This window comes from Mya arenaria, chromosome 14, assembly GCF_026914265.1.
Source record: "Mya arenaria isolate MELC-2E11 chromosome 14, ASM2691426v1".
Classification (NCBI taxonomy): Eukaryota; Metazoa; Mollusca; class Bivalvia; order Myida; family Myidae; genus Mya; species Mya arenaria.
The window spans coordinates 5,618,710-5,644,047 of record NC_069135.1 but is presented as its reverse complement, the minus strand read 5'-3'; the positions used below and the strand labels follow the sequence as shown (position 1 = coordinate 5,644,047).

At 35.0% G+C, this 25,338-nt stretch overlaps 2 protein-coding genes across 2 annotated transcripts; one reads left to right on the top strand and one right to left on the bottom strand.

Moving 5' to 3' along the window:
• Window positions 1-1,688: 1,688 nt before the first annotated feature.
• Window positions 1,689-12,577, bottom strand: LOC128217357 (poly [ADP-ribose] polymerase tankyrase-2-like). Its single transcript, XM_052924466.1, has 6 exons — window positions 12,453-12,577; window positions 10,557-10,746; window positions 10,160-10,256; window positions 9,477-9,670; window positions 8,935-9,063; window positions 1,689-6,893 (listed from the first exon to the last, which is right to left on the bottom strand). The coding sequence occupies exons 2-6, from the start codon at window positions 10,653-10,655 to the stop codon at window positions 6,687-6,689; spliced, it is 726 nt and encodes a 241-aa protein (XP_052780426.1). The 5' UTR covers window positions 10,656-10,746; window positions 12,453-12,577; the 3' UTR covers window positions 1,689-6,686.
• A 10-nt stretch (window positions 12,578-12,587) lies between these two features.
• On the top strand, window positions 12,588-24,355 carry LOC128217356 (uncharacterized). Its single transcript, XM_052924465.1, has 10 exons — window positions 12,588-12,722; window positions 17,198-17,324; window positions 17,962-18,212; window positions 18,621-18,698; window positions 19,291-19,428; window positions 19,718-19,826; window positions 20,267-20,352; window positions 20,977-21,199; window positions 21,927-23,222; window positions 23,436-24,355. Exons 1-10 carry the CDS (start codon window positions 12,681-12,683, stop codon window positions 23,480-23,482), a joined length of 2,397 nt encoding a protein of 798 aa, XP_052780425.1. The 5' UTR covers window positions 12,588-12,680; the 3' UTR covers window positions 23,483-24,355.
• The last annotated feature ends 983 nt before the right edge of the window (window positions 24,356-25,338 follow it).

Below are 25,338 nucleotides of genomic sequence, written 5' to 3'. Positions count from 1 at the left end.
TAAGGGATTGTCCACGGCTGTCAATCTAGCCATATATCTGAGTAATAAACACTTTAACAAGAGCTGTCGTAAGACAGCGTGCTTGACTACACCGCTTTGACTTAGAAGTGAATACAATATTGATGTATGTGCCTGTCAAAAACAATAAAAATCAAATTAAAAAATAAACAGTGACCATTACTCTCTAGGGCCCAAAACACAATCTCATGAAAGGTCTTTATAAACTCTTTATATGTACCAAGATTGCTCACAATATGTCAACTCTTACTTAAGTTATTCAATACCGACCATTTTTCTATTAATAATAACTTTGACCTTGATTTTGATCCTATGGGTCTCAAACGCAATCTCATGAAAGGTCTCTATAACCTCATCCTATATACCAAGTTTGGTCACTAGATGTCAAACCTAGCTAAATCAATTTGATACATAAGGTGACTTTGAAGTCAATTGAATGAAGAGTATTGAAGCTATTAATAGATATCCCTACCTGCCCTAAAACTTCAACTTAAGTTCCAAAGTCAATCAGGGGCCATAATTTGTATAAAGGATAATATGGAGTTATCTCATTATGTGATGACCCAGAACAACTGTGTGAAGTATTAAGTCAATTGAATGAAGGGTATTGAGAAAATCCCAACTTGCCCTAAAACTTTAACCTGCCCTAAAACTTTAACCTAAGTTCCTAAGTCAATCAGGGGCCATAACTTGTATAAAGGATACTATGGAGTTATGTAACCTCATTGTGTGATGGTCCTGAACAACTGTGTGAAGTATCAAGTCAATTCAATGAAGGGTATACAGTAGAACACCAATAAACCGAGTGAATCGGTATTTCAAACTTTTTTTGGTCCCGATTTTTTTCCTTCTTTTAATATTCAATGTAAAAATTAATGTTTAAACCGAACTTCACTCTTTCGAATAAATGGATTTTTCGAACTAAATACTCGGTCCCAAATATGTTTTTCACGTGTATTTATCAATCTTTATTTAGAATTCAAAAATGTGCACAAAAAATAGTCGATGTAATTTTCGAATCCTCTAACAGACGACCCATGCTCCTCGCTTTGTTGTGTTTTCACACCTACGCTGACTTCGGCTTGACAGACCAATTAACGTTATAATAAGGTGCAAGTATCGCTGTTTAAGGAATGCCTTGGGTTAATTGGCACGTGTATGGAGCAAACAACCATATCAAATACATAGAGTGATTAATGTTAGCAAGGTGTTCTACAACTACATTGACCAACTGGAGAGATACGTCACCAAGAAACAACTCAACAGAAACAACGCAGTGCAGCAGGACATAACAGCGTTCTTCAAGAAAGACTGAATAGTGATTATTTTAAGTGTTCCCGTGTCCTCTCACATTGATATTCATCTAAAAGAATCATTACAAATTGTGCATGTCATTGTTACATGGCTTTGTTTGGTCCCTTACCCTGTGCCCATAAATACTGTCCCAACTATCGTCCTAAATTTCATAAAATACTGTCCTAAATATCAATTATCAATAACAGTATTTAGTTTTGTGTATAGGCTTGTCCGAATTGTATTATTATACTCTGTATTTGTTAATGTAGTAGTGAATATCAAACCTCTACAACAGATATGGACTGGTTTTTTTTATTTTATTTATTAACAATGTCACATGGAGTGAATGGGTTTAATTAACATGCTACACCTGCTTATTTTAGTAAACAATTAATGTCATAACATACCATTTATGGTGTACAGTGTGTGATCTGTCATAATGCTGTCTCTCACCAGTTAACAACACTAAATAATGTTTTAAGGTAGCAACTTGACATCCATGTACATATTTTTCTTTCAGGAAATAATCCTTTAAAGGGACACACTCACTGTTTTTATTTTGGCATCATTTGTTTAGGGTTTGTTGAAATTGAGTTATTTTATTTACTTTTATGAACAAACACTAAACAGCAACAACTGGCAAATACCCATTTGGACAGAGTTATGTAAGCCTTAAATATTTCACTGTCAATAGCATAACTAAGGGGCATACTTGCCATATTTTCTGGAGACCATTCAGGGGGATTTGTTCAGAAAGGCTGAAAATTCAGGGGGATTTTGGTAGTATTCAGGGGGATTTTTTAGCAGGTTTAAGTTGGCGAAATTTCAAAGTATTTTTAGACACAAGTACGAAAAATTGTATTCACATATAGTTTGCTATGAAAACCTCTAACTTTTTCATTATACAGAATTATTTTATATCATGATTTATCATATTCTTATGATACACTGTCATGTAATACTGTAAATTAAATTTAACTTCCACCAAAGTCTTTTAAAAATACTATCAGCTTAATAATGATGACGTTCAGACACAAAGAGAATGGAATGAAAATTAATTTCTTCCTTTTCCAAAATAGTAATATTTTTTTGCCTTTGGTCATTACTTCAAATTAATTGATCACTCGTTGTTAAGGTTTCCTTTTGGCATTTATCAACCTTTTTTAAACAGTCATTTCACCCTTGCGGAGTTGTTTCTTTACATTCAGTTTCACTCACATACTGTGGTTTCACTTTGACATTATTGCCTGATGTTTAAAAAAAATAATAATTCCGGGGGATTTTTCCCCCCGCCGGGGAATATGGCATGTATGAAGGGGATAAGGCCAGTTCTGTTAATCCAAGCCTTAAATATTTCACTGCAAATAGCGTAACTAAGGTGATTTGGCCCGGTATGTAAATCCAAGCCTTGAATATTTCACTGTCAACAGCATTACTTAGGGGATTTGGCCCGGTATGTAAATCCAAGCCTTGAATATTTCACTGTCAACAGCATTACTTAGGGGATTTGGCCCGGTATGTAAATCCAAGCCTTGAATATTTCACTGTCAACAGCATTACTTAGGGGATTTGGCCCGGTATGTAAATCCAAGCCTTGAATATTTCACTGTCAACAGCATTACTTAGGGGATTTGGCCCGGTATGTAAATCCAAGCCTTGAATATTTCACTGTCAACAGCATTACTTAGGGGATTTGGCCCGGTATGTAAATCCAAGCCTTGAATATTTCACTGTCAACAGCATTACTTAGGGGATTTGGCCCGGTATGTAAATCCAAGCCTTGAATATTTCACTGTCAACAGCATTACTTAGGGGATTTGGCCTGTTATGTAAATCTGAGCCTTAAATAATTCACTGTCAACAGCATTACTTAGGGGATTTGGCCCGGTATGTAAATCCAAGCCTTGAATATTTCACTGTCAACAGCATTACTTAGGGGATTTGGCCTGTTATGTAAATCTGAGCCTTAAATAATTCACTGTCAATAGTGTAACTAAGGGGATTTGGCCCGGTATCACACCTTCAAGTTATTAATAACAACAGAGCATTCATTTGACAATTGCTGAGATTGTAATCATTAAACACAAATTTTGTTCACATTTCATTTTATAATTAATTCAAAACATTTTTTCCATGTCTGACTCTATAGAACGTAAACGAGTGAGTGCCTTTAATAATTGTGACATCAAGTACATTTCTCATTTAATTAATAATGATGAACCTTTTCAATTTCGAAATAAAAAATGTTTCTATATTAAACCGTAACAACAAAATATTAAAGCACCTTAACAACAACAACATGGCACGAAACACTATAAACAACAAAATACTAATTTAACAATGATTGCAATTTCAATAAATATATGCGACACCGTCAGCTATAATGAGACCTTTGGAGGGGAAAACAAAACATTTGCAATTTTTGCCAGGTACTTGGCATCATTATCAGGCAATCATAGTGATTTTAACTGTGCAAAAAAATAATCCCTTATTCAATTTTACACATTATTTTAAGTTTTTTTGTAAACCTATCACTCGAGGAACTTCTGGGGATTACTACAATGGAACACATTTTCGCCCACGCTGTCACATAAAATTATACATTTAATGCTTAAATAAGAGGCTAGTATAAAATATATATTTTTGAAAAAAGAAAAAAAAAGGAACAAACTTACTAAGGATGATTAGTTGGAAATTATAGCACAAATGCACATATTTTCCCCGTCATAAACATAGCAATAAATGTAACCATGATTCAATTTAAAGGCATAATAATCAATGCCTATTCTATGACTAATGACCAGAATTGCATTTTCAATATTGTCTTGCAAAATATATTCTTAGATAAACAGTTTATGAAAGGGAGTGCAAGTAGTTTGAATAACACATTTAGAAAACATACACAAGTTGTAAGCTTTGGGTACTAGGCATTGACAAGAATTGGAATATGTCATGGATAATAGCAATAATAACAACATAAAGATTTGGAAATATTTTTTCTAAAGTGAAAGTACTTGAATCTGGCTTGGAGTAGTGATTCCATAACACCCTGCACTCAGGCAGTGTGTAGCGTAAGGTTACTCTAGATTCCTGTCTAATAAATATCCCATTATAGCGCCCAGCTTAATTATCATAAATCCTGACATCTTCTTTACAATTTTAGAAGATATTTGTGAACAACTAATTACAAATGTTAAAATATGGTTAAAATATTAACCCCGGTAGAACTACTTTCACTCCCTTTCAACTGTACAACACTTATTGGGCCGAGGTCTCAGAATTCTGTTAAAGATACCATCGTTAACATCATCATTGTTAACTATCAACTCTTTACTGCCTTTGAAGTTCAATGGACACATTGATTAAGTAATCTGTGTTATTTGTAACAAGCTTTGTGACAGCTGTTTCAGGTTGCCCTTGTTATATTTAAATATATGAGCACATCCTCAAATATTTCATGTTTGAAAGTTAACAACAATGTTGTTAATCATGCTGTTAACTTTATCAATCTTCTGAAAAATCAACCCACTATAAGCTTAGAAATAACATTTTAAAACAAAAGCAGTGACATGAATTTGTTCCATTCAGACATCAGTGTACATTAAAGGGACTTACCACTAGATGATAAAATTGCAAGAAAAAAAGAAAATTTACATAAAATTGATATCAGTGTGTGCAACGCATTGAATCATACTTGATGATGTATCACATCGCTTACGAAACATGCATCTTTCACTGTTAATGCGCATTTTACCAATCCGAAAATTACTTGGGCTGTCTACAACGTAAATACCAGTAAGTTTAAAAATAGCATTGGTGTATTTATTTGTACTCATAAACAGATATGATTTAAACAGGGAAACTATTATGTGCTATTTTAAAATGGGGAAACTCAGATGAGACAGCCAACATGATTGTTGCGCTAATTCTTTTAATCATGTAAAATGATGTATTATCGCGCTCCTGCTAGCTCCTCTTGACAATTCTAGGTTTATTTTGAGGAAATACTGTTTTTGTCGATATTTGGATCATCTGGTGTCATGTCCCTTTAATGTGATAGTGGTAATGTTCACAATGAAAACGTAATCATTATTCAGAAAAAAATACATCAAAAAGTCTCCTCAAACTCTCACTCTCCCTATAAAGTTTAATGTAAGGACTAAATTTCTTAACACCTACATACATCATAAATAAACCTTGTATGCTAAACAAATTACGGCATCCTATGTGCAGTCTTTTGAATTTTGGATGCCGGGTGACCCCATAGTAATTTGGTTACATTTGAAAAGGTTTTTACAGTAGAGAGAATAATCATGTCAATGAAGTTTTTTGGCCATGAAAGATTGCAGAAACACAAACCTCAGTAACTTATCAATATTGTTATTTTTTCATATTTATGTTATCGTAATCAGTAAGAAACACCCTTTCATTTTATAACAAAATAATATGTGGCCAGAAAGTACCAAAACTTAACATTTCTACAAACAGCACTATAAAATGAAATCTGGTACATCAGATAACTTAATAGTATAGCTTAAAGCCTATATTGCACCCATATTAATGCATTAACGAACACAGAAAATCTTGAATAAATTAATGAAATAATAAAAAAAATATGTCAATACAGTCATGTATAAACACATTTTGTAACCATGATTCACTTGTCCAGTTTCCCATGGTTTATTTGAACTTCATATTTGTAAATGTAGCACTTTTAAAAACACAAACAAAATATAACAAAACAAAACTTAACATTATATTGAAGATTTCTCTTCTTTCAAGCATAAATTCTGTATAACCCTTAGTATTCACATCTTGGGAAAACTAAAGAGTTTAAACATAACTCCTTTGAAAAATAATTAAATCATAATTACACTTAATTCAAAAACTAGCAATGACAATTAACAACATAAAGACAGTAATAAACAAAATTGAGATTATCTTGAACACACCTAAGTATATATTTTTAGAAGATTAAACTTCAAACCCTTTTACAAACACATTAACAGTATGACAAAACCCAGATTTTCTTAAAGTTCCATCTAGATTCTGGCATACAAGATACAAGAAGACTCTGTATTTAAAGTAAGTCATGTGATACAAGAAGATTCTGTATTTAAAGTAAGTCATGTGATACAAGAAGATTCTGTATTTAAAGTAAGTCATGTGATACAAGAAGATTCTGTATTTAAAGTAAGTCATGTGATACAAGAAGATTCTGTATTTAAAGTAAGTCATGTGATACAAGAAGATTCTGTATTTAAAGTAAGTCATGTGATACAAGAAGATTCTGTATTTAAAGTAAGTCATATGCTAACAACAAACATTAGCTCAATGGGCTATTTTCCAACATGTGCCAATTTCGATTACTGCTAATCATATTCCTTCAGCTGAATAAAGTCTGTTAATTTCTGTGGTAAATGAAGCTCCTCGACTGCAGTGATCGGGTTTTTGTGGATACAGGAGCGTATCTTTACCCGACAAATCTGCTGAAGGGGCGACGGGCTTTGCGATTCTTCCACAAGTTTATCACAGAAGTCGGAATTCCGTAGCAACTCTTTGGGAATGTCTCCAGTTTTCTAGAACAAGTGTTGAAACAGAATGAAGCAAACATACAATGAAGTTTGACTGTCCAAATATGATTTCAGAAAGAGTGACAAGAGATGAACAAATGTATAAAAAATAGGTTTGGTGATGCACCCTTTGTAAGATAAGCCAAATAAAAATATTGAGTTCTAAGCACAAAAACTGCCCTTAGTACTTCAATTAAATTTCTAGAAGTTATTGTAAACTTAAACAAGACTGCCATCTATCGCTAAATATGCGCATCCCTTTTTTAGGACACCAAATATGATAATAAATGGTTGTACATTAGCCCAAATTAGAGAGCAGGCACTGTAAATAGTTTTTGCCAATTTGATGGTCATAACTCCGGAGTGACTAAGATGAGCTGTTTATCAAACCTACCCAAAATATTCTGCCAATTAAAATACATTTGTATTGTTCAAGTTTGGTCAAATGCATCTAAAGTTATTGATCGAACAAGACAGATTTTAGGTAATTTCTATAATTAAAGGATGGCTCCAGTAATATAGCTGGTTATCAAACTTGTCCAAGATAGTATGCCCATATTCATTCTCACCAAATGAATTGACAAATAATCTAAAGTTATTGATCAAAAACATACTGGATGACTCCCACCTGTAAGCCACAGATGAAACTATAATACATCCCATTCTATATACCAGCATTAAAAATTACTATTAAATTATTATTCTTATGTTTAACTTTCTGGAAGAGAATTCCAGTCATTTGCACCACGTCTTGAAAAAGAGCCATCATCAAAACTAGAACAATATTGGCCTTTAAGTTACAACTTGATTTCCTACAAATATACAATGTATATATTTTTATGGCAATTTATTAGTATTCCACAATTTGTGATCAAAGTAGGAACTACACATAAATTATTTATAATCACGTGTTATTCAGTATCACTGCATTAAATATCTTATACTAAGATTATTACCATAGACATTTAAAGGCAATAAAAACTTAAAACCATGGTATAAATTTCAAAGTCATAGCAATAAATACTATCAGTGTCTTACTTCAGAGGCAGTAAGACATTAATAGTTTGCTTGTCATAAAAAAAGTCATGCTTGCCAGTGTAGGTTTCCCCATTAAATGCGTAAAAAAACATTGTGATATGTTAATATGGCAACCCATCTATGAGTCTGCATTCAGTTTTAAAAATACTTTCACAGATGTCCAATAAATTTAATGGCTTGTTACTAAATGACTTTTCCTGATAGATTATTGGGCCACAGGTATTGAAGTAAAAAATGCCGAACATGTAAAACAGTGAAATATGTAAAGCATAAATAAGGAAATAGGTGACATCATCTGTTTTTTAGGATAGAAAGTACTTCTTATTTACATGTCAATTAGTTTGAAAAATGTCATTTTATAACATTATTAACTTCAATTTAGACAGTCTTTAAAATAAGGACACACTATGCCACTAGAAGGGACAGGATGAAACGGAATCATAAGTGAAACGGAATCATAAAAGTACTAAAAATACATTATGTCAGTGGAAATAAATTCCTTGACAGCTTTTAAATACTTTCATCATTAGTTTTGGAGGTTTTTGTAAGGTAGAATTAATATTAAGGACATATAGTATGTAATATTATATAATAGTCGTACTAATGTCAATTTATTATAATTTCCGGAAGTTTAAATCTAACATTATTCGTAAAAATATATCAGGTTGCAACTTAAAATCTAGTGAAATAACATTTTACCAATGTTTGCAAAGAATTAAGTGCAAAGTTTTATAAAACATACTAAACTTCATATTTTATCATGCATCGTCGAAACTATTGAAAGCATTGTTCTGCAATTTATGAACTAGTCCCTAAGTTGGAATATTTCTAAAGTAATATCAAATATAGTCGGCGCCCTTCTGGGCTATCAAGCTAAATGGACCATGCTATACATGTGTTTATTGCCTCTGCCACATGTTTACAGTTATTGCATCACTAAGGCTATCACAAAAGCCCACCTTTCCTTCTTCAAAAAAAAACACAAGCGAAAAAATGTTAAGAAACATACCAGATTTTTGAATGAGAACTTAGCTCCAGCAGCAATAAGGTACTGTATGACATTGACCTGGCCACACGTAGCAGCCTGGTACATCGGCGTCACACCCCAGTTGTCTGTAGCATTCACATCTGCCCCATTCTGAAGGTCAAATAAAGGTTACAGATTGATTGCAACAAATCTTGTGCATTGTTTGAGGTAAATAAATAAATAATTACCGGTAGGTAAAGAATCATACCCTCTGTATTTTTATTTTAACATAAAAAATATTTAAATTGTACAGTAAAACATCAAATAAGCAATGAAAATGGATCAAATCAAAACTTTCAAAAATAAGTCGCTGCAGTCCAACATCGGGCCTTCTATTATACCCTGGTATCTGTATTGAAATTTAAAACTAATGTTATCATCCTTGAATGCTGTGCTCAAATTTACTTATACATGTATACCTGCAGAGAAAAAAATATGAAAAAAGGGAAGTAAAATACAATTTCATCCAATGCATATTAGATTTCTTCAAACAAACCAGCAATGAATACAAGACCACAACTCACTCTGATAAGCAGTAAGGCACATTTTGGGTACAGGCTGACAACGGCATGCAGGGGGGTTCCACCATGGCGACACTTGACATTAACGGAGGCCCCAAACTTGATAAGTTCTTCCATACATTCCAGATGACCCTTGTATGAGGCCCAGTAAAGGGGTGTCTTACCATAGTAGTCCTTCTTGTTAATGTTCAGTGTTCCTGAGAAAGGAAATTTAAACTTGAATTCAATTTTGAGTCAAGTATTGCATACATGTAAACAATGAAATTGACATGATGCAATACTACTCTTATACAAATATTCAAAACAGTTTAAAATAGAGAAATTTTTAAGTCATTAGATAACCCTGGACAAACAAATGGCCTTGGATTCAATATATCAATCTTTATTTTGTCAACTAATTATTGAGGGCTGTCATAATCTGAATTCAGCATCATATTTTTTGAAGCGTATGGGACAAACCTAGCAGATAAAACCTTCCAGTAATTTTCCTCATGATCCATGATGGAATAATATCAAACAAATAGCCAAACACTAAATGAGAAGGACAACAAAGAGCAAAGTTTATGTAAATTGAAGGAGAAATCTTGAACCGATAAAAAGCTTAATTGGGGTATTTTTAATTGCAATGATTCTATAAAATTTACAAAATATAAAATACAAATATGAACAACTGAATTTATGCCCACCATTTTTGTGGATGATCTCATGAATGCGTCTCACATTGCCATGGCTGGCTGCATAGTGCAAGTCCGTCCAGTTGTGGTTGTAGCTCGGAGGAGGCACCTGTCAAATACACATCACATTTTAACTCATGAAAAAATTACATTTGTGGAACAAGTACAGATAGAAATTGTCTCAAATGGTGTATTTGCTTTTAACATTTATATGAATACCCAATGCATGCATTCTTTTTTCTACCACATAATTGCCACGCTTACAATCCCCCTGGATCTGCTTGTGTCATCATGTTTCTTAACAGAAATATTGTAACAATCTCATATTATAATATACAATTATGGATAATAAGCAGGCCAAATACAACTATCATAGTGTGTTGTCAGGTACCTCTTGTAAATAACCAACCTTATAACAGTAGAAGTAATTAGGCTGTTTGTTTTGATGAGCCAAAACATCTGAACCATTGTATTCACACCACATGAGGCTGCTGGCTTTAATCCCCATACTATGCACTCATATGGCCCATATCTTCAACCCCTCTATCAATACAATTTGGTTGAGGCTCTTATCATTTTTGCAGCGTCAATGTGTCTTCCTGCAAATCATATAATTTATAGTGAGGTGTAGAATGGAGGTGAGCTTAAGTACAAAAAAACAAAAGCAGCATTAGTGAATGCCATTAAATGCTCATCCATTTTTATTTAAATTGTGCGCCAAGGTGCATACCTAAACAAGATAAGGAAGATTTTTTATTGCTCATATTGAAAGATGATGTTTGCCTAGATATACACATAAATGAAAGATGACATTGCCCAGATTGAAAAACAACAAGGCTCATATTAAAAGACCATTGAAAGCTAAAATGGCCCAGTTGAAAGACAATAGGGCCAAGATTGAAAGATGATATGGACTAGATCGATATTCCTACATGTATGGCCCTGATGTGCACCAATCTTTCAATTCCGGCCACTCTGGTCTATATGGATTCGGTCTTTTAATCGGGTCCATAAGTAGCCACAATAATGCGCATATAGGGAACTTTTTTTCAACAATTGGATTTTCATTTTATTCCCTAAATGCCAAAAGTCGACTGATTCATACCAATGTAAAATATATTCTTCAATTGTAACTCAACAATGTTTAACACTGTGTAATGGTCTGCTGTAGGCGGCGGATGTGCGTAATGTAATGGTCCGCTGTAGGCGGCAGATGTGTGTTCATAACATTCTGTTATAGACAGAAGTACGTTCATATGTTTACTTGGTTGGTAATATGCAAATTAGCAAAGCCTGGGCTCTGTGTGGATTGAGAATTTACTGTATATATAAAGACCGGTATTTAGGGTCGACATGCTTTTCTCTGAAGGGATCTGTTGGTGTTTGTTAGGCTCGCACGTTACAACTGCATTGTTAAATAAAAACACTAAAGTTACACATAAATTATTTTTAGCCAATACCTCTCTCCTATAACACTTACGTGTTTCATGAAACACAAATTCATATTAAAGTCAACCTTGGAGGAAAAGTGCACCCGATGTGGGGCTCGAACCCTTGACCGCTGGAACACTAGCACGGAGCTCTAACCAACTGAGCTAACAAGGCGGCTGGTTCTAGCCCACACACACTACACTCCCCCCCCCCAATCAACCTTTTAAGCTGACGGAGGCACGCCTACTATTTACCGCTTCCACCAGTAAAGTAAACCTTGCAGGAAAAGTGGGCCGGTGTGGGGCTTGAACCCACAACCGCCGCAACACTAGCACGGAGCTCTAACCAACTGAGCTAACCAGGCGGCTGGTTCTAGCCCACACACACTACAATATCAATCAAACAAAGCATCTCCATTTTTTAACAATCTAGCAGGTGCCAATTATCTTTCCGCTCAGTATACTAAGCAATGGGATCTGTCATTCTTGGCTAGGAAAACAACAAGTAGGATATGGACGCATATAGTCACCAAAACAAAAACAGCCAATGACTCTGAAATGGCTGTTTATACAGTATGGACTAGTCCATAAGATGTATCAGGTAAGTCTTTTAATCAGGGTCAATTTACTTGTCTGCCAATCTTTGCTGTGATATTTTCATTGATCAACTGAAACGTCCCCCAACCTGATACAATATATCAGTGTGGTTTAGCCTGATATATATTTTTTTCTACCTTTTGTACTAATTATATTGAAAGAGATAAAATGATATTTTATTTTTAAATGTAATTTGTTCAATTTTGTAAATTATGTGGAAATAAATAGAAAAGACGTCTTTCAAATTGCTTAAATAGTGAACAGAATGTTAAGCGTACAAATGTTTCCAAATGGAGCGGATTGACCAACAAAACGCTGTAGTCTATTTCGAGTATTCGTGTGAAAAACGACTCAGTCTGCACCAGGAACTTTTTGGGGCTTGCCTTTTTATGTTTACTTCGACACCGCCGGAAGTTTACAAACAGCGCCAGATAAGAATTTTGTTTTGTTATAGTTTCTTATATGTAGATAAAAAAGAGCCTTCAAGACAATTTTACTCTTGAATAATGTTTGAAATACCCGATGACGACGATGACGCATTGTGGAATGTGAGTTTACATAAAAGAATGAACGTACACATTTTATCATGTATTTTCGCGACCACCTGTTCCGAGAGGATAATAGTTCTGTAATTTTAATAATGTTACATTTAATAATGTCTTTATTTCATTGATTTTATCATTACCTGAGTATACCATCAGTGTGGCTTTACTCAAATTTGATTCTTTTGTATCAGATTTTGGATTGGAATGCCTTACCCTCTTCAGTTACATCTGTCAGCAGCCTGGAATCGTTCAAGAGGCTCCTGACTAACAAATAAATCAATAGCCCCCTGTTTTTAATCACCACTGTCTAATTTGTATAGCACCCTTTTTGTTATTGTATTCAAAATTATATTTGCGCACACCCAAAAGTGACAGAATAGTCAACATGATGATGGTGGTCACTAACCGGTAGAAGTAGAAGATTGCAATGCAGGCATGGATTATAAATAGTACTCTGGTTGGTGGAATTACCAAAAACCTGGGAAAACCCCGTAAATTTTCATAAGTATATATGCAATAAGAGTATTCGAGGTGGTTTATACGCCCGGATTTAATACTTCATTGTGTTCGTGGGTTGTATGCCGTAGTTGTTGGTGGTTGGAGAGGGGTGGAAGACGGAGGAGAGGGGGGGGGGGCTGAAACCTGGGAACCCCATTCATTTTCATAAGTACATACAATTTTTTTAATAGAGTATGCGAGGTGGTTTGTTGGGGTTTAATACTGTAATACTGTGTTGTAGTGGGTTGTATGTCGTGATTGAGGTTGGTTGGAGAGGGGTGGGGAAGTCGGAGGAGTGGGGGGGGGGGAGGGGGGCTCTGAAGAATTCACAAATACTACGTTCAGATACTTCATTTCAAAGGTAAGGTAGAGGTAATGGAGGGTAAGGCTCATACTTAACATACAATAGAGTATGTGAGGTGGTTTGTACGCCCGGATTTAATACTTCATTGTGTTCGTGGCTTGCATGCCGTTTTTGCTGGTAGTTGGAGAGGGGTGGGGAAGTCGGGGGTGGGGGTGGCTTAAACCCGGGAACCCCTTTCATTTTCATAAGTACATGCAATACGAGTATGCGAGGTGGTTTGTACGCCGGGTTTTAATACTGCATTGTGTTTTAGTGGGTTGTATGTCGTGGTTGATGGTGGTTGAAGTGGGGTGGGGAAGTTGGAGGAGGGGGGCGAGCTATAAAGAAGTCTCAAATGGTACTTTCAGATACTTCATTTCAAAGGGTAGATGTGTGGTAGACTAGGGCTTATGCTGTACTCTTTGTGAGGTGATAATGCTGTGAGTTATAGAGTGTAGAAGAGGGGGGGGGGGGTCAGAATGGTAGGGTTGTGGCTAATTTAAATGGTTTAAATGATACAGCGAGTTATCATATTTTTTCATTTTTATTGCATTTTACTGGCCAGTTAAGTATATTACATTGTGTTTAGTCTTTGTCTAAAGCATTTAACACTATTTTTATTATTGTTGGAAAATGTGATCAAAATAAACGTACATGTTTTGTTCATTCAATTTCTTTAATGAAACTTGTACTGTATTGGACAGCAGCGCACTGCACTGCACAGCAAGACACTGAGATCTGATAAGACAGCAGCCGGTAATAAAGATTCAGAGCAATACACAGAAGTTGTGTACTATACACGGCTGGGGTTATTATGAATTGTGGATTAGTTGTGTTTTAGAGTTGTGTATCGGTATCATGCGGAAGCTGATGTTTGGTAATTTCATGTACCGTAATTCACCTAAGAGTTCGGACACTCTAAATATTCGGACACCCATAATTATTTTCCAAAATAATTTATTTTGTGTACCTAATTTTCGGACACCCAAAGGACATCAATCATAACTTTCACAGTTTCCAAGTTTCACAGACGAAGATCATTGATTTTTATTATCTTTACAATGCCTGATTGGATTACCTAACCATATACACCACTGTGACAAGTTAATTAGTTACTTAACCCATCCTAAACGATTTATTGCTGTTGAAAAGGAAGTGTGATATATTTATTGGAGGATTAAAGAAACAACAAGGGCAATCAAGGGATTAAGAAAACATAGACATGACATGTATGTAGAACGATCTGCCAATAAACTTTCAAACTTGTACCACACTTATAGACTGAATGAAGCAATAATCGTACAGTTATACATTAATCCTGCATAGCAATGTCCATGCTCTCCACGAGATCCTCGTGGGTATAACTGTAAGTTATGTGACGTCACACAGTGTGACTCTTTGATCTGAAGCCGATAGAATGTGTTTATTCAGTTCAATGCATGTATAAAATGGTGTTTTAATTAACTTGATGAAGGATTTACACTTATAGGCGTAATAAATAAGTTTATGACCATTGATTACTACGGATAAATTAATAAGTGGTAAAATGCATACATGAAGAAAAAAGGCAGGTTAAACAAACATGTAAATAAAATGTAAAAATGGTAATTTTCTATGTATTCGGACAGCGAAAAAATAATTGATTTAAGGTGTCCGAACTCTTAGGTGAATTACGGTATTTGTCCACGGAACATGCGCCTTTACGGTTTGATAAAATGTCCATTCAATTGGTCGTTATTTATCTCTATGATATCTATTTATGGAGGTGAAAACCTGACTGTGTGATGTAAGAAATGGAAGTTATACAATGTCCTTAATTTGTATGCAGGGGAAAAAATGACGAACAATCACATTAAACATGTGTCACAATAGATAATAATACTTATTGTATGTAGACTTATGGGAAATTATTCAGTATTTTGATAGTATTTCCTTATACAGACAAATGGAATTTAGCAAACGGTGTATTGTATTGTATTACTGAAGTACATTAGACTTTGAGCAATACTTGAACATTTTACCATGTGACTTACAATGTTATATTACTAGATTAAGAGTGTCTGCTCATTCATTAAGAATCCACACCAGTAGGTATGCAAATAACATAATTCCTAGAAATGATAGCTATTATACTTTTTGTAATTCCAATGAACTAGAAGATGAATTTCATTTCAAATTAATATGTCCTTGTTATAACGACATCAGAAGGAAATACCTTAAAAATATTTTCATGTCAGACCAAGCATGTACAAGTTTATAGAACTGCTAATGTTACAAAAATACTGTATTTAAATCATCTAATTATATAAAAGAAGCTCTTAAACACAGAACTTCCATTACATGTATGCACCATCAACCACGACATACAACCCACTAAAACACAATGCAGTATTAAACCCCGGCGTACAAACCACCTCGCATACTCTATTGTATGAACTTATGAAAATGAAAGGGGTTCCCAGGTTTTAGCCACCCCCACCGCCTCCTCGGACTTTTCCACCCCTCTCCATCCACCAACAACTACAGCATAGTATTACAATCCACAAACACAATTAAGTATTAAATCCGGGCGTACAAACCACCTCGAATACTCTTATCATATATACTTATGAAAATTTACGGGGTTTTCCCATGTTTTCGGGTTTTCGGTAATTCCACCGACCGATAGTACACCTAAATGGCCGTCAACGAGTCTTTTGACGATTTTTTTAATTATGACAGACTTGTCACATCCACCATCCCAGCAAAAAGTAGCGAACAGTCCTTACGCAGGAAATCCTCGCTGCCACAATTTTGAAATTATCTCTGTTATTAATTCAAATTTCTATGAAAATATGAATGCCTACTATTAAACACATATTTATCTATGTCATTATGCCATAAAAACATGTTCAGATATCATAAAACACTTACATATGTTGATTGTTTATCAAGTATCCTGATATCTGTAAATCTGGGACAAATCTGAGGTTGTGTACATGTATAAAAGGGTATTCGTGACCCAGAATATATTTATGTGAAAATAACAAATCTAATGACAAATTCAATCCAGTTTAGATCACTGTCGGGTAAATATTGAATAATTTTGTCATTACTATTCAATATCGATGCATAATATAACTATATATCTTTCGCCTGGTGTTAAATTGTAAAAAGTTGTAGCGTAACAGGGATACATAAGAAATGTCAAAATAATAAAAAAGTATTCCTGATCGCTCATGATTGTAGCTAGGATTGTAAATAATAATTTACTTTTCTTCAAAAGGCATGAGCACAGGTGTCTGTCACATAGCTGGATCACTAAAATATGGCCTTTCAGTCATTTGATATTGTTTAAAAAAAATTTTTTTTTTAAACATGGCCCTGAGTAAACAATGCTTATCAAGCCTTATTGATGGTGCGGCATTAGGGAGGAGTTAGAAAATGAATGTGATAGCATCAGTTATAAGTTACTGCCCTTTAGTTATAAAAATCTGAGCAAATTGACTTTGTCCTCTCTATTACATGACCATTGCTCATCCAATCTTGAGTTGACTTAACATTTTCAGATAAGAACATTGAAATATTTCTTCTTTTAACTGCATCTATTGAAATATGATGTATCTTTAATGTTTCATGAATTTCTCTTATCTTTTAGGATGACATATTTGACCCTTTTCTGAAGTCCTCTGGTGTTGACGGCATTTCTGAGGGCAAGGAGAATAAACCCTTACTGAATATGCCTGAAACTTTCTGTGTCAATCCAGCCAAAAGGATGTGTACTGGTTCGTATGTGTTTTGTAAATCTTAATCACATGAAATTAAAGTGTTTGACTTAAAAAAAAAAGCTTCAAATGAAATAGGGTATGATGTTAAAAAACTAATGACGTCAAAACTTTTATTTGAAATCAACTTTTGTGTCAGATAGGGATCATGTCGTCAGGCAGAGGCGTGAGCATCATTGTCCCGCAGGAGGCATCACTCTTCATATCCCCTGTCTAACTTAAGCAATTGTTATCCATTCTTTATTATCACAATAGCTTGACTGAGTTTGAACAATAGCCAGCTCACATTTTTGACTCTAATAAACATGACTCTGGCTGCAGTATTATTTGAGTTTTTTGCCCTTTGCATTTTTTTCTACTTATATTTTGTCTGGAGTATATCTTGAAAATTCTTTGAAGTATTGACATCAAACTTCATATACAGATAGATCTCATTGTCAAGAAGTGCAGTTCACAGGAACCATAACTCAGGGTGCAGTATATTTTTAGTAATGGCACTATTTGTTTTTATTTTTATCCTTTGTCATAAGGGGATGTTGATACTGTTCATAATTCAGCAGGGGGATATGGCAGTCTGTGACTGTTCTTGTTTAATGTTTCAACTACCCATACTTTATACATGTATGCCACAATTCAGGCACTGACTACAACAGGGAGGGCAATTCATCTTCTACTGATAAGCCAGCTATTTCTGGGCCCTCTCCACCTCAAAACAACAACAGCTATATGACCACACAGAAACCTAACAATATTGCTACAAGATTAGCAACAGGTCATAGTTTGACCCCAAAGCAAGCCCAGTCAAGGCCACCTGGGTGTAGTCTAGAGCATGTAACACCTATAAGAAAGAGGAAGTTCCCAGGTCCTGCTGGAATCTTACCAAGGCTGGTAAATATGCTCATTGGTTTTCAAAGTTTTCAATCATTGATGCCAGCTTTAAAATGACAGCTTATTTACTAAGGAATAGCGTGTATGTTCCATATGATGTAGTCAATTTCAAAATTATTGTTTAGTTCTCTTATATACGGTATTTTATTCAAAGCATTGTTGTTCTACCTATTGAAAAAGCTATAGTTATCATGTGTACCATATGATATCAGTAAAAGGGGAAATTGAAAAGGTAAATTGGTTTGTCTTTTATAAGGGTATGCTTGAGATAATTAGAAATTAAAATAAATGTTTTTTACATTATAATGAATGCATATTATTTGTTTATTATAAGGGTATGCAATAATTGGGAATTTACAAATAATAAATGTATATACTAACTGTTTTCTACATGACTTTGTATTCCAGAGTTCAGGTCAGAGTCTTGATGCCCTCTCACCAAGTATCCTGCCTAAGACCACAGCCAACTCTGGTGTTTCCCCACAGGTAACAGATTATTTCAGTTTGTTTTTTAAGATTCAAAGCTTGTGCTTGTCAACACTAGTAGACACAAATATAAAAAATACAGTTATAGACAATCCTTTTTGGAAATCTATACCATCTCATCATTACATCTTAATATAAATTATATAGCATCTATGCAGCATAATTCATGGGCTCCTTTTCATACTGAGTTATGTCCTTAGTGCTGAGCCTGCCAAATACCTTTATTGTTGCTTGCCAAAACAAAAATCATTTATGTGTTATTATTTAATTTCAGTAGTGCCCATTGTGTAATTCCTTGTCATTATAAGGTTACCAGTCCATTATTAATTGTCACACCATGGCAGTTCCTGGACATATTCAGTGATGCTTCATTGCAGTCTCTGGTCGGAGATCTTGGAGATGAAGACTCTAAAGTGTTCAAGAATATTAACATTTCTTGCATATATTTAAGGATGACCTATTGGTGCCCTCAACTCAGTCCATTGATAATGTGCTCAGTGACACTCCATAGCAGTCTCTTATCTTAGACCAAGGCCATGAAGCATCTAAAATTTTGAAGTATATTAAACCGTCTTTCTTGCATGTATTTCAGGATGATCTTTCAGTGCCCTGCTCCCAGTCCAGTGATGATGTGTTCAGTGATGCTCCATGGCAGACTCTGGTCCGAGACCTTGGAGATGAAGCCTCTAGAATACTCAACAAGTTCACCATAGCTTCTACTCTTCTCTTAGTGAGGAACTTTCAATGTTCAATGATTGGTCCATCCGATCTTTAGCTTTCACTTACTGACTGTTAAAGATACATACAATAAGTACTAGGAATTGTAAGTACTGTATAACAAGAATCTTTGGATATTTTTACTTGAACCAAGTACAGCCAGGTATTTTGGTTAATTATTTATAATTAACAATCAATGGTCCTTACAACAACAAAGTAGCCATCTGAATTAAGTGGGTATTTTCTGTCTTTCATTATTTGTCATACTTGAACTGATTACAACTTCATCTCCACTGTTTCAGGCTGGTAAGAAGCAGTTACCCCAGGGTAAAGCCCCACTTGTGTTTGGTGTGGTTGAGAGTGTGGAAAGTCACGGTGCCGAGGCCAGCATAACTATCAGGGATAAATCAGGTCAGTGATGTAAGCATGGATGTTTGTACACATTTATACTGAACACATTGTTTTGACTGTTAGTGGCCTTGGTTTGTCAAATATTTCTGTTTGTGTTTATGCATATTGTACAAATTATGTTATCCTGGTAAATGGACATAGGATCACCTTTTGGGTATGGTTTTCAAAGGTTGTTCTCCTTACTGTTTCTCTGAACATTGTGACTAATGCTGTAAATTGTGATTGGTTTTAATCATTGCATGACAAAAGTCGTAATCATAATATAATTTTTTTCTTCAGAGATAAAAAACATGTTTCTACCACAAAACATTAAAAAAATATTGTATTTCTAGTATAAATTTATGAGAAATTTGGAAATAATTGTTTACAACACAAGTTTATTTCATCAGGCATTCTATTTAAGTAACTTCATGCATTATGATATTTTGTGTTTGATCCAGGTCGCATGCAGGGCACTGTACATCGAGACCTGCTGAAGGAACACGAGGCTGAGCTACAGATAGGGGCTTGTCTTCTCCTTAAACAGGTGCGTCAATTATCACTTAGTGATATTAACATGACATAGCTTAAAATCTGAAGTGGAATTTTTGTTTTTAAGTGTAAGAATTTTATGAAATTTCTGTTATTCAGGCAATGTATTGACTAATATTTGTTAAATGTTATGAAATTTCTGTTATTCAGGCAATGTATTGACTAATATTTGTTAAATGTTATGAAATTTCTGTTATTCAGGCAATGTATTGACTAATATTTGTTAAATGTTATGAAATTTCTGTTATTCAGGCAATGTATTGACTAATATTTGTTAAATGTTATGAAATGTGTATCTGGCCATATTGGTGAACTAAAAGATTTGACAACAACATTTTAAATATAATGAAATATGAAATCTAGGCAAGTTGTGTTAAAAGATGTTTCTTCAACATGTAACTACATTTATTAACAATTCATTTTGAACAACTTGTTGTCTTGAGCTTTTGATTTACATCTATAGATACTATATATCTGTAGGGTTTTAGCTTAAGAGTTATGGAAAGGTGCCCCACCCTGTCTTATTTTAGTAGCACCCTTCTTCCCTCATGGAGACCAGCATCCTAACATTTTCTGTGAAAATCACTAGTATATCATTTCCCTCGTGACAATTCTGCAGGTTAGCATCATCAGTGTATGTAACAGGAAGCACTATCTGAACCTGACCCCACCCAACCTGGTGTCCGTATACCGCACTGAGGCCGGGGAGCTGGTAGCCCGCCATTTCCACGGTAGTCAAGACTCTCTGTGCTCTGTGCTGGCCTGTCTGGAAAAGAATGCGGCCGCCGAGATGGCCAGTCTCAACTCCAGTATAAACACTGGTTCACCGCTCTCACATACAGGTAAGTAAAACTTAATGGTGTAAATTAAGCCATGATATTTACTTGCTACTGGCTAATCAATGCCTCATCGACTGTCCTTCACTTATTAATCTTATAAAACAAATCAAAAGCAAAATTCAATGGCATTGTGTCTGAAACTTTGACTGGCATGTATTTAAAAAAATCTGGTATGTAGCGCTATAAGTTTTCAATACTTGTTTAGACCAATAATCTATCTTCTAAGATGTTTTATTGTAAAAAATGTTAAAAGCAATCTTAACCTCAAAATAAAAAAAATTAAAAATAAACTACATATAAAATTCACCATTGTGTTTTATACTGCTATGGTTGTAGATTTTCAAAGGCCAGTACCCATGACTCATGTATTGCCAAGCTATCCATAACATAAAAGAGCATTAACATAGCCATGGAAGCCACAACTTTTATAAAGGTTTACAGAACATTGGTTTTTGTCCCTTACTTAGGGTTATAGGCAGATTCTCAGTTTAGGAAAAGTTTATCAAATTCAGAACTCATGCCATTTCAGTGAAATTCTGGAAACATTGCACATACTGGTAGCTTACTGCTACTCTGATTAAAAAAGCCACATAAAATTTTAAGCAATTTTGGGACTTAAGTTTTAAATTCTGAAGTCCTATATATTGATTTCACTGATAATATTCATTGGGTTGATTTTAAATAGTTTTTTTTTTAAATATGTTCAGTTTATTTATTCATTGTTTTACAGGTAGTTCCCGGCTATCACTGAATGGTTCAAGCACAAACACACCTCAGCTGTTTGGGCAGCCTCCTACCACTCCTGTCCTCAACCAGTTGTTTTCAACAGCTGCTGTACGAACCCCAGGTCAATCCGCACCAATAAGAGGTCAGGCCCGACAAGCACAATGTCAGACACATCAGGCCACTCCGGGGCACGGTCAAGTCCGACCAGTACAAAATAGAATGTACCAAGGCACACCAGGGAGGGATCAGCAGCGACCAGGTTTTGGGCAGACAACACCAGTTCATCTTCCACCACAAACTACATCTTTACGAGGTCAGGTTCAACTAGCATCAGGTCAGAACACATCAGGGCTTCATCAGTCTGGATCTGATCGAGGTCAAATTCGACCAGCCTTAGGTCAGACAATATCTTTTTCTAATAAAACTACACCTCAACATGCTTCAAATACATCAAGAATGGATACGTCTAGATTTCCTCAGACTGCAAGACTTGATGAACAAACACTAGGACAAGGTCAAACTACAGGTCCGAGGTCATTTACCTTTCAAAACAGGACAACACCTAGTGTGAGTTCTAGCACAGTATCAACTGGTGCTGAAAGTGCAAACAATAAACAGCAACATGGGAGTAAATCAAATTTAGTGAGCAATTCAAGTGCAATAGAAGAGGCAAGGCTGAGTTTAAAGCTTGTCAGCAGCTCTAGTTGTCATACCACGGAAGGGAGCAATGAAGATTCTGCTTCTTATGCTAAGGAAAGCAATATTTCAATGAACAAAGACTCTAGAGACAGTGTTAAAAATGTAGTTAATATGTTAAGAAAAACCAACGAAAGCAGTGGGGGGACAGGTGTTCTTCATACTAATACAAGTACTGCTGTGTCGGCAAATGCTAAACAGAACACATCATGTAATAGTGCTAGCAAAAACAAATGGAAATTCAAATCTCCACCTAGCAGGAATTCTGGTGTCCAAAATTCTCCTGTTGCTGGAAAGTCTCCTAATAACACTACTCATTGTATTTCACCTTTAAGCTCAGTAAAGACTAATAATTTAAACCCCATAAAACTCCAAAATGCAGACCCAATGGCCAGAACTTGCCAGTTGAATGTGAATACTTCAGTATTTACACAGAAAACCATGTCCCCTATTGAGACTTCACAGTGGATGTTTAATGTGAAAAAATGCACCACAAGTAACTCAACATGCCTTCAGAATGATATGGCAGGCCAGTCAACTACAGGCAACAAATCACCGACACAGCAGGCAAAGCAGGGAAATGAAGATCCTCTTTGGGGAGATGGTAAGTATTTGAAATGTTTTGTTTTTTTGTATATAGAAAATACTACTAGTATATGTCAGTGAAAATAAATTATGTGTTTAACTGAGGTGAACAGTCTTGAATTACATTCAAATATGAAAAATGTTATAATTAAACTATTTGATAAACAAACTTTAATAGTCATATTCTCATCTATGCAGTAGTTTTAACAAATTGACTTGTTTTGTTATTCAGACCTGAGTGATGAGATTCTATCCCAGCTTTCTGAAGACTTTATATGAAGCCCAAGTCTTGGTGATGAAGTGTCTGTTTCTCCTTGGCATACAAGTCATGACAATATGCATGATTTAATGGAGTTTTTCTCAAGTTTCTTTCATAATTATGTGGTAATAGTGATAGAGATTCTGTGATGGAAACAACATTTTAACTTGTTGGGCTATTTTTTAAGAAAAAAGGTCCAGGATATTGAGATATTCCTGGCCCAAATTTCTCGAAACTTCTTAAGCATAACCAGCTTAAGTAGCTTAAAGTTCTAGCTAAATCCAATTTTGACTAAATAAAAAATGGCTTATTTGTGATTAGCATACAAATATTTTCCTTTTGAAGTCCAAAAGCTGTTATGAATGTAGATATTGGGCAAATTACATCAAATCAAAAATTGTGAGCTTAGCTTAATCCTGCTATAAGAGACTTAAGATGTTTCGAGAAATTGGGGCCAGAGGTATCATTGTCATTGGACTTGTTTGCATGTAAAAACTTGAACCTTGCCCATCACTCTAAAAACGTTAAAGTCAAATGTAACTTACTACTCATGTTGTCATAGACTTGACTCACATGTGTATCAAGGTCACTAACTCTAGCTATGGTAGTGTGACAAGTGTTGAGTTAGTAATTGCCCCTTATGACCAGTATTTGCTTCTGGTGTTTGTTTTGTGAACTGTTATTTTCTTCCTCCTGTGATAAATCTTGGCCAATTTAAAAACAAAGCTCATGCGATTAAACAATTGTATGTACTCATTATAAGTGTATGTAGCAACATGTACTGACATAGGCAAAGTTACATGTATATTGAATCAAAATAACTATTTTCCCTAATCATGTTGAGATGTTATATTTTAAAAAGATGTAAAGCTATTAAATAACTTTCCTTATGATTGTCATTTGGTTATTTGAATCATCATGAACTAGGTAACCTACTACATAATGATATTATAGAGTATTTATGCATGTGTTAAACACAAGTCATGGGGATGTCATTTTCATGTACGAATAATAGTGATTTAAAACAGTGTTTGTTATGAAAAACACATCTGTGAATATGCATAAAAATATGTTTGGCATGTTTTCTTAACATGTGTATGTTTCAATCATAAAAGAAGACAAAATCTGAATCCCTAACTCCTGACTGTTAGGTAGTTTAATATTTTCAAATAACCAACTGTAAATGGTTGATTACCCGACTGGCCAGTGTATGAAGTGTGATTTAAAACAGTGTTTGTAACGAAGATTCATTTGTGTTCATGCATTAAAATACACTGGCGTGTGATTTCTTCACATGTGAACCTTTCACCCATAAACAGAACAAATTCAAAATCCAGTAGGTAGCTGGATATTCGAATTCCACACAGGCAACTAGAAGGTACATGTAGTTGAATATTCTAATCCCCAACTACCAACTACCCTTCAACATTACCGTCATGATATGGTGTGTATGATGAGATTGATTGTCATGTCCTCATGACAGAGGGTTCTGTCGCCGTCCAGGTTATTAAAGAATGCATGTGCGATGCCATGGTGGTCATGGTAACAGGCTTGCCACTCGTGGGTGAATGCATACTAGTCGAAACAAGAATATTCTGTTTAAAGAAATTATTAATCGCTCGCCACGGAGTGGGGAGGGGATTATAGGAATGCACTTCGTCCGTCTGTCAGTCTGTCTGTCTGTCTGGCTGTAACATTTCGTGTCCAGGCTATAACTTACTTATGCATGGATGGATTACCATATTACTTGGTACAAATGTTGTCCTCATTGAGACGATGTGCAGTGACCTTGAACCGGGTCCATACCTCAACGGTCAAGGTCACACGAGACATTTAAAGGTCAGAGTTCACATGCTGGTGTCCGCGCTATATCTTA

Coding starts and splice junctions, on each gene's coding strand:
- LOC128217356 (XM_052924465.1), top strand. CDS start 12,681: ATGTTTGAAATACCCGATGACGACGATGACGCATTGTGGAAT. Junction 20,353..20,976: donor CTTGTCTTCTCCTTAAACAG/GTGCGTCAATTA, acceptor ACAATTCTGCAG/GTTAGCATCATCAGTGTATG. Junction 23,223..23,435: donor AGATCCTCTTTGGGGAGATG/GTAAGTATTTGA, acceptor TTTGTTATTCAG/ACCTGAGTGATGAGATTCTA.
- LOC128217357 (XM_052924466.1), bottom strand. CDS start 10,655: ATGGGGATTAAAGCCAGCAGCCTCATGTGGTGTGAATACAATGGTTCA. Junction 9,064..9,476: donor GTGCCTTACTGCTTATCAGA/GTGAGTTGTGGT, acceptor TTTGACCTTCAG/AATGGGGCAGATGTGAATGC. Junction 6,894..8,934: donor AGTTCTCATTCAAAAATCTG/GTATGTTTCTTA, acceptor CACTTGTTCTAG/AAAACTGGAGACATTCCCAA.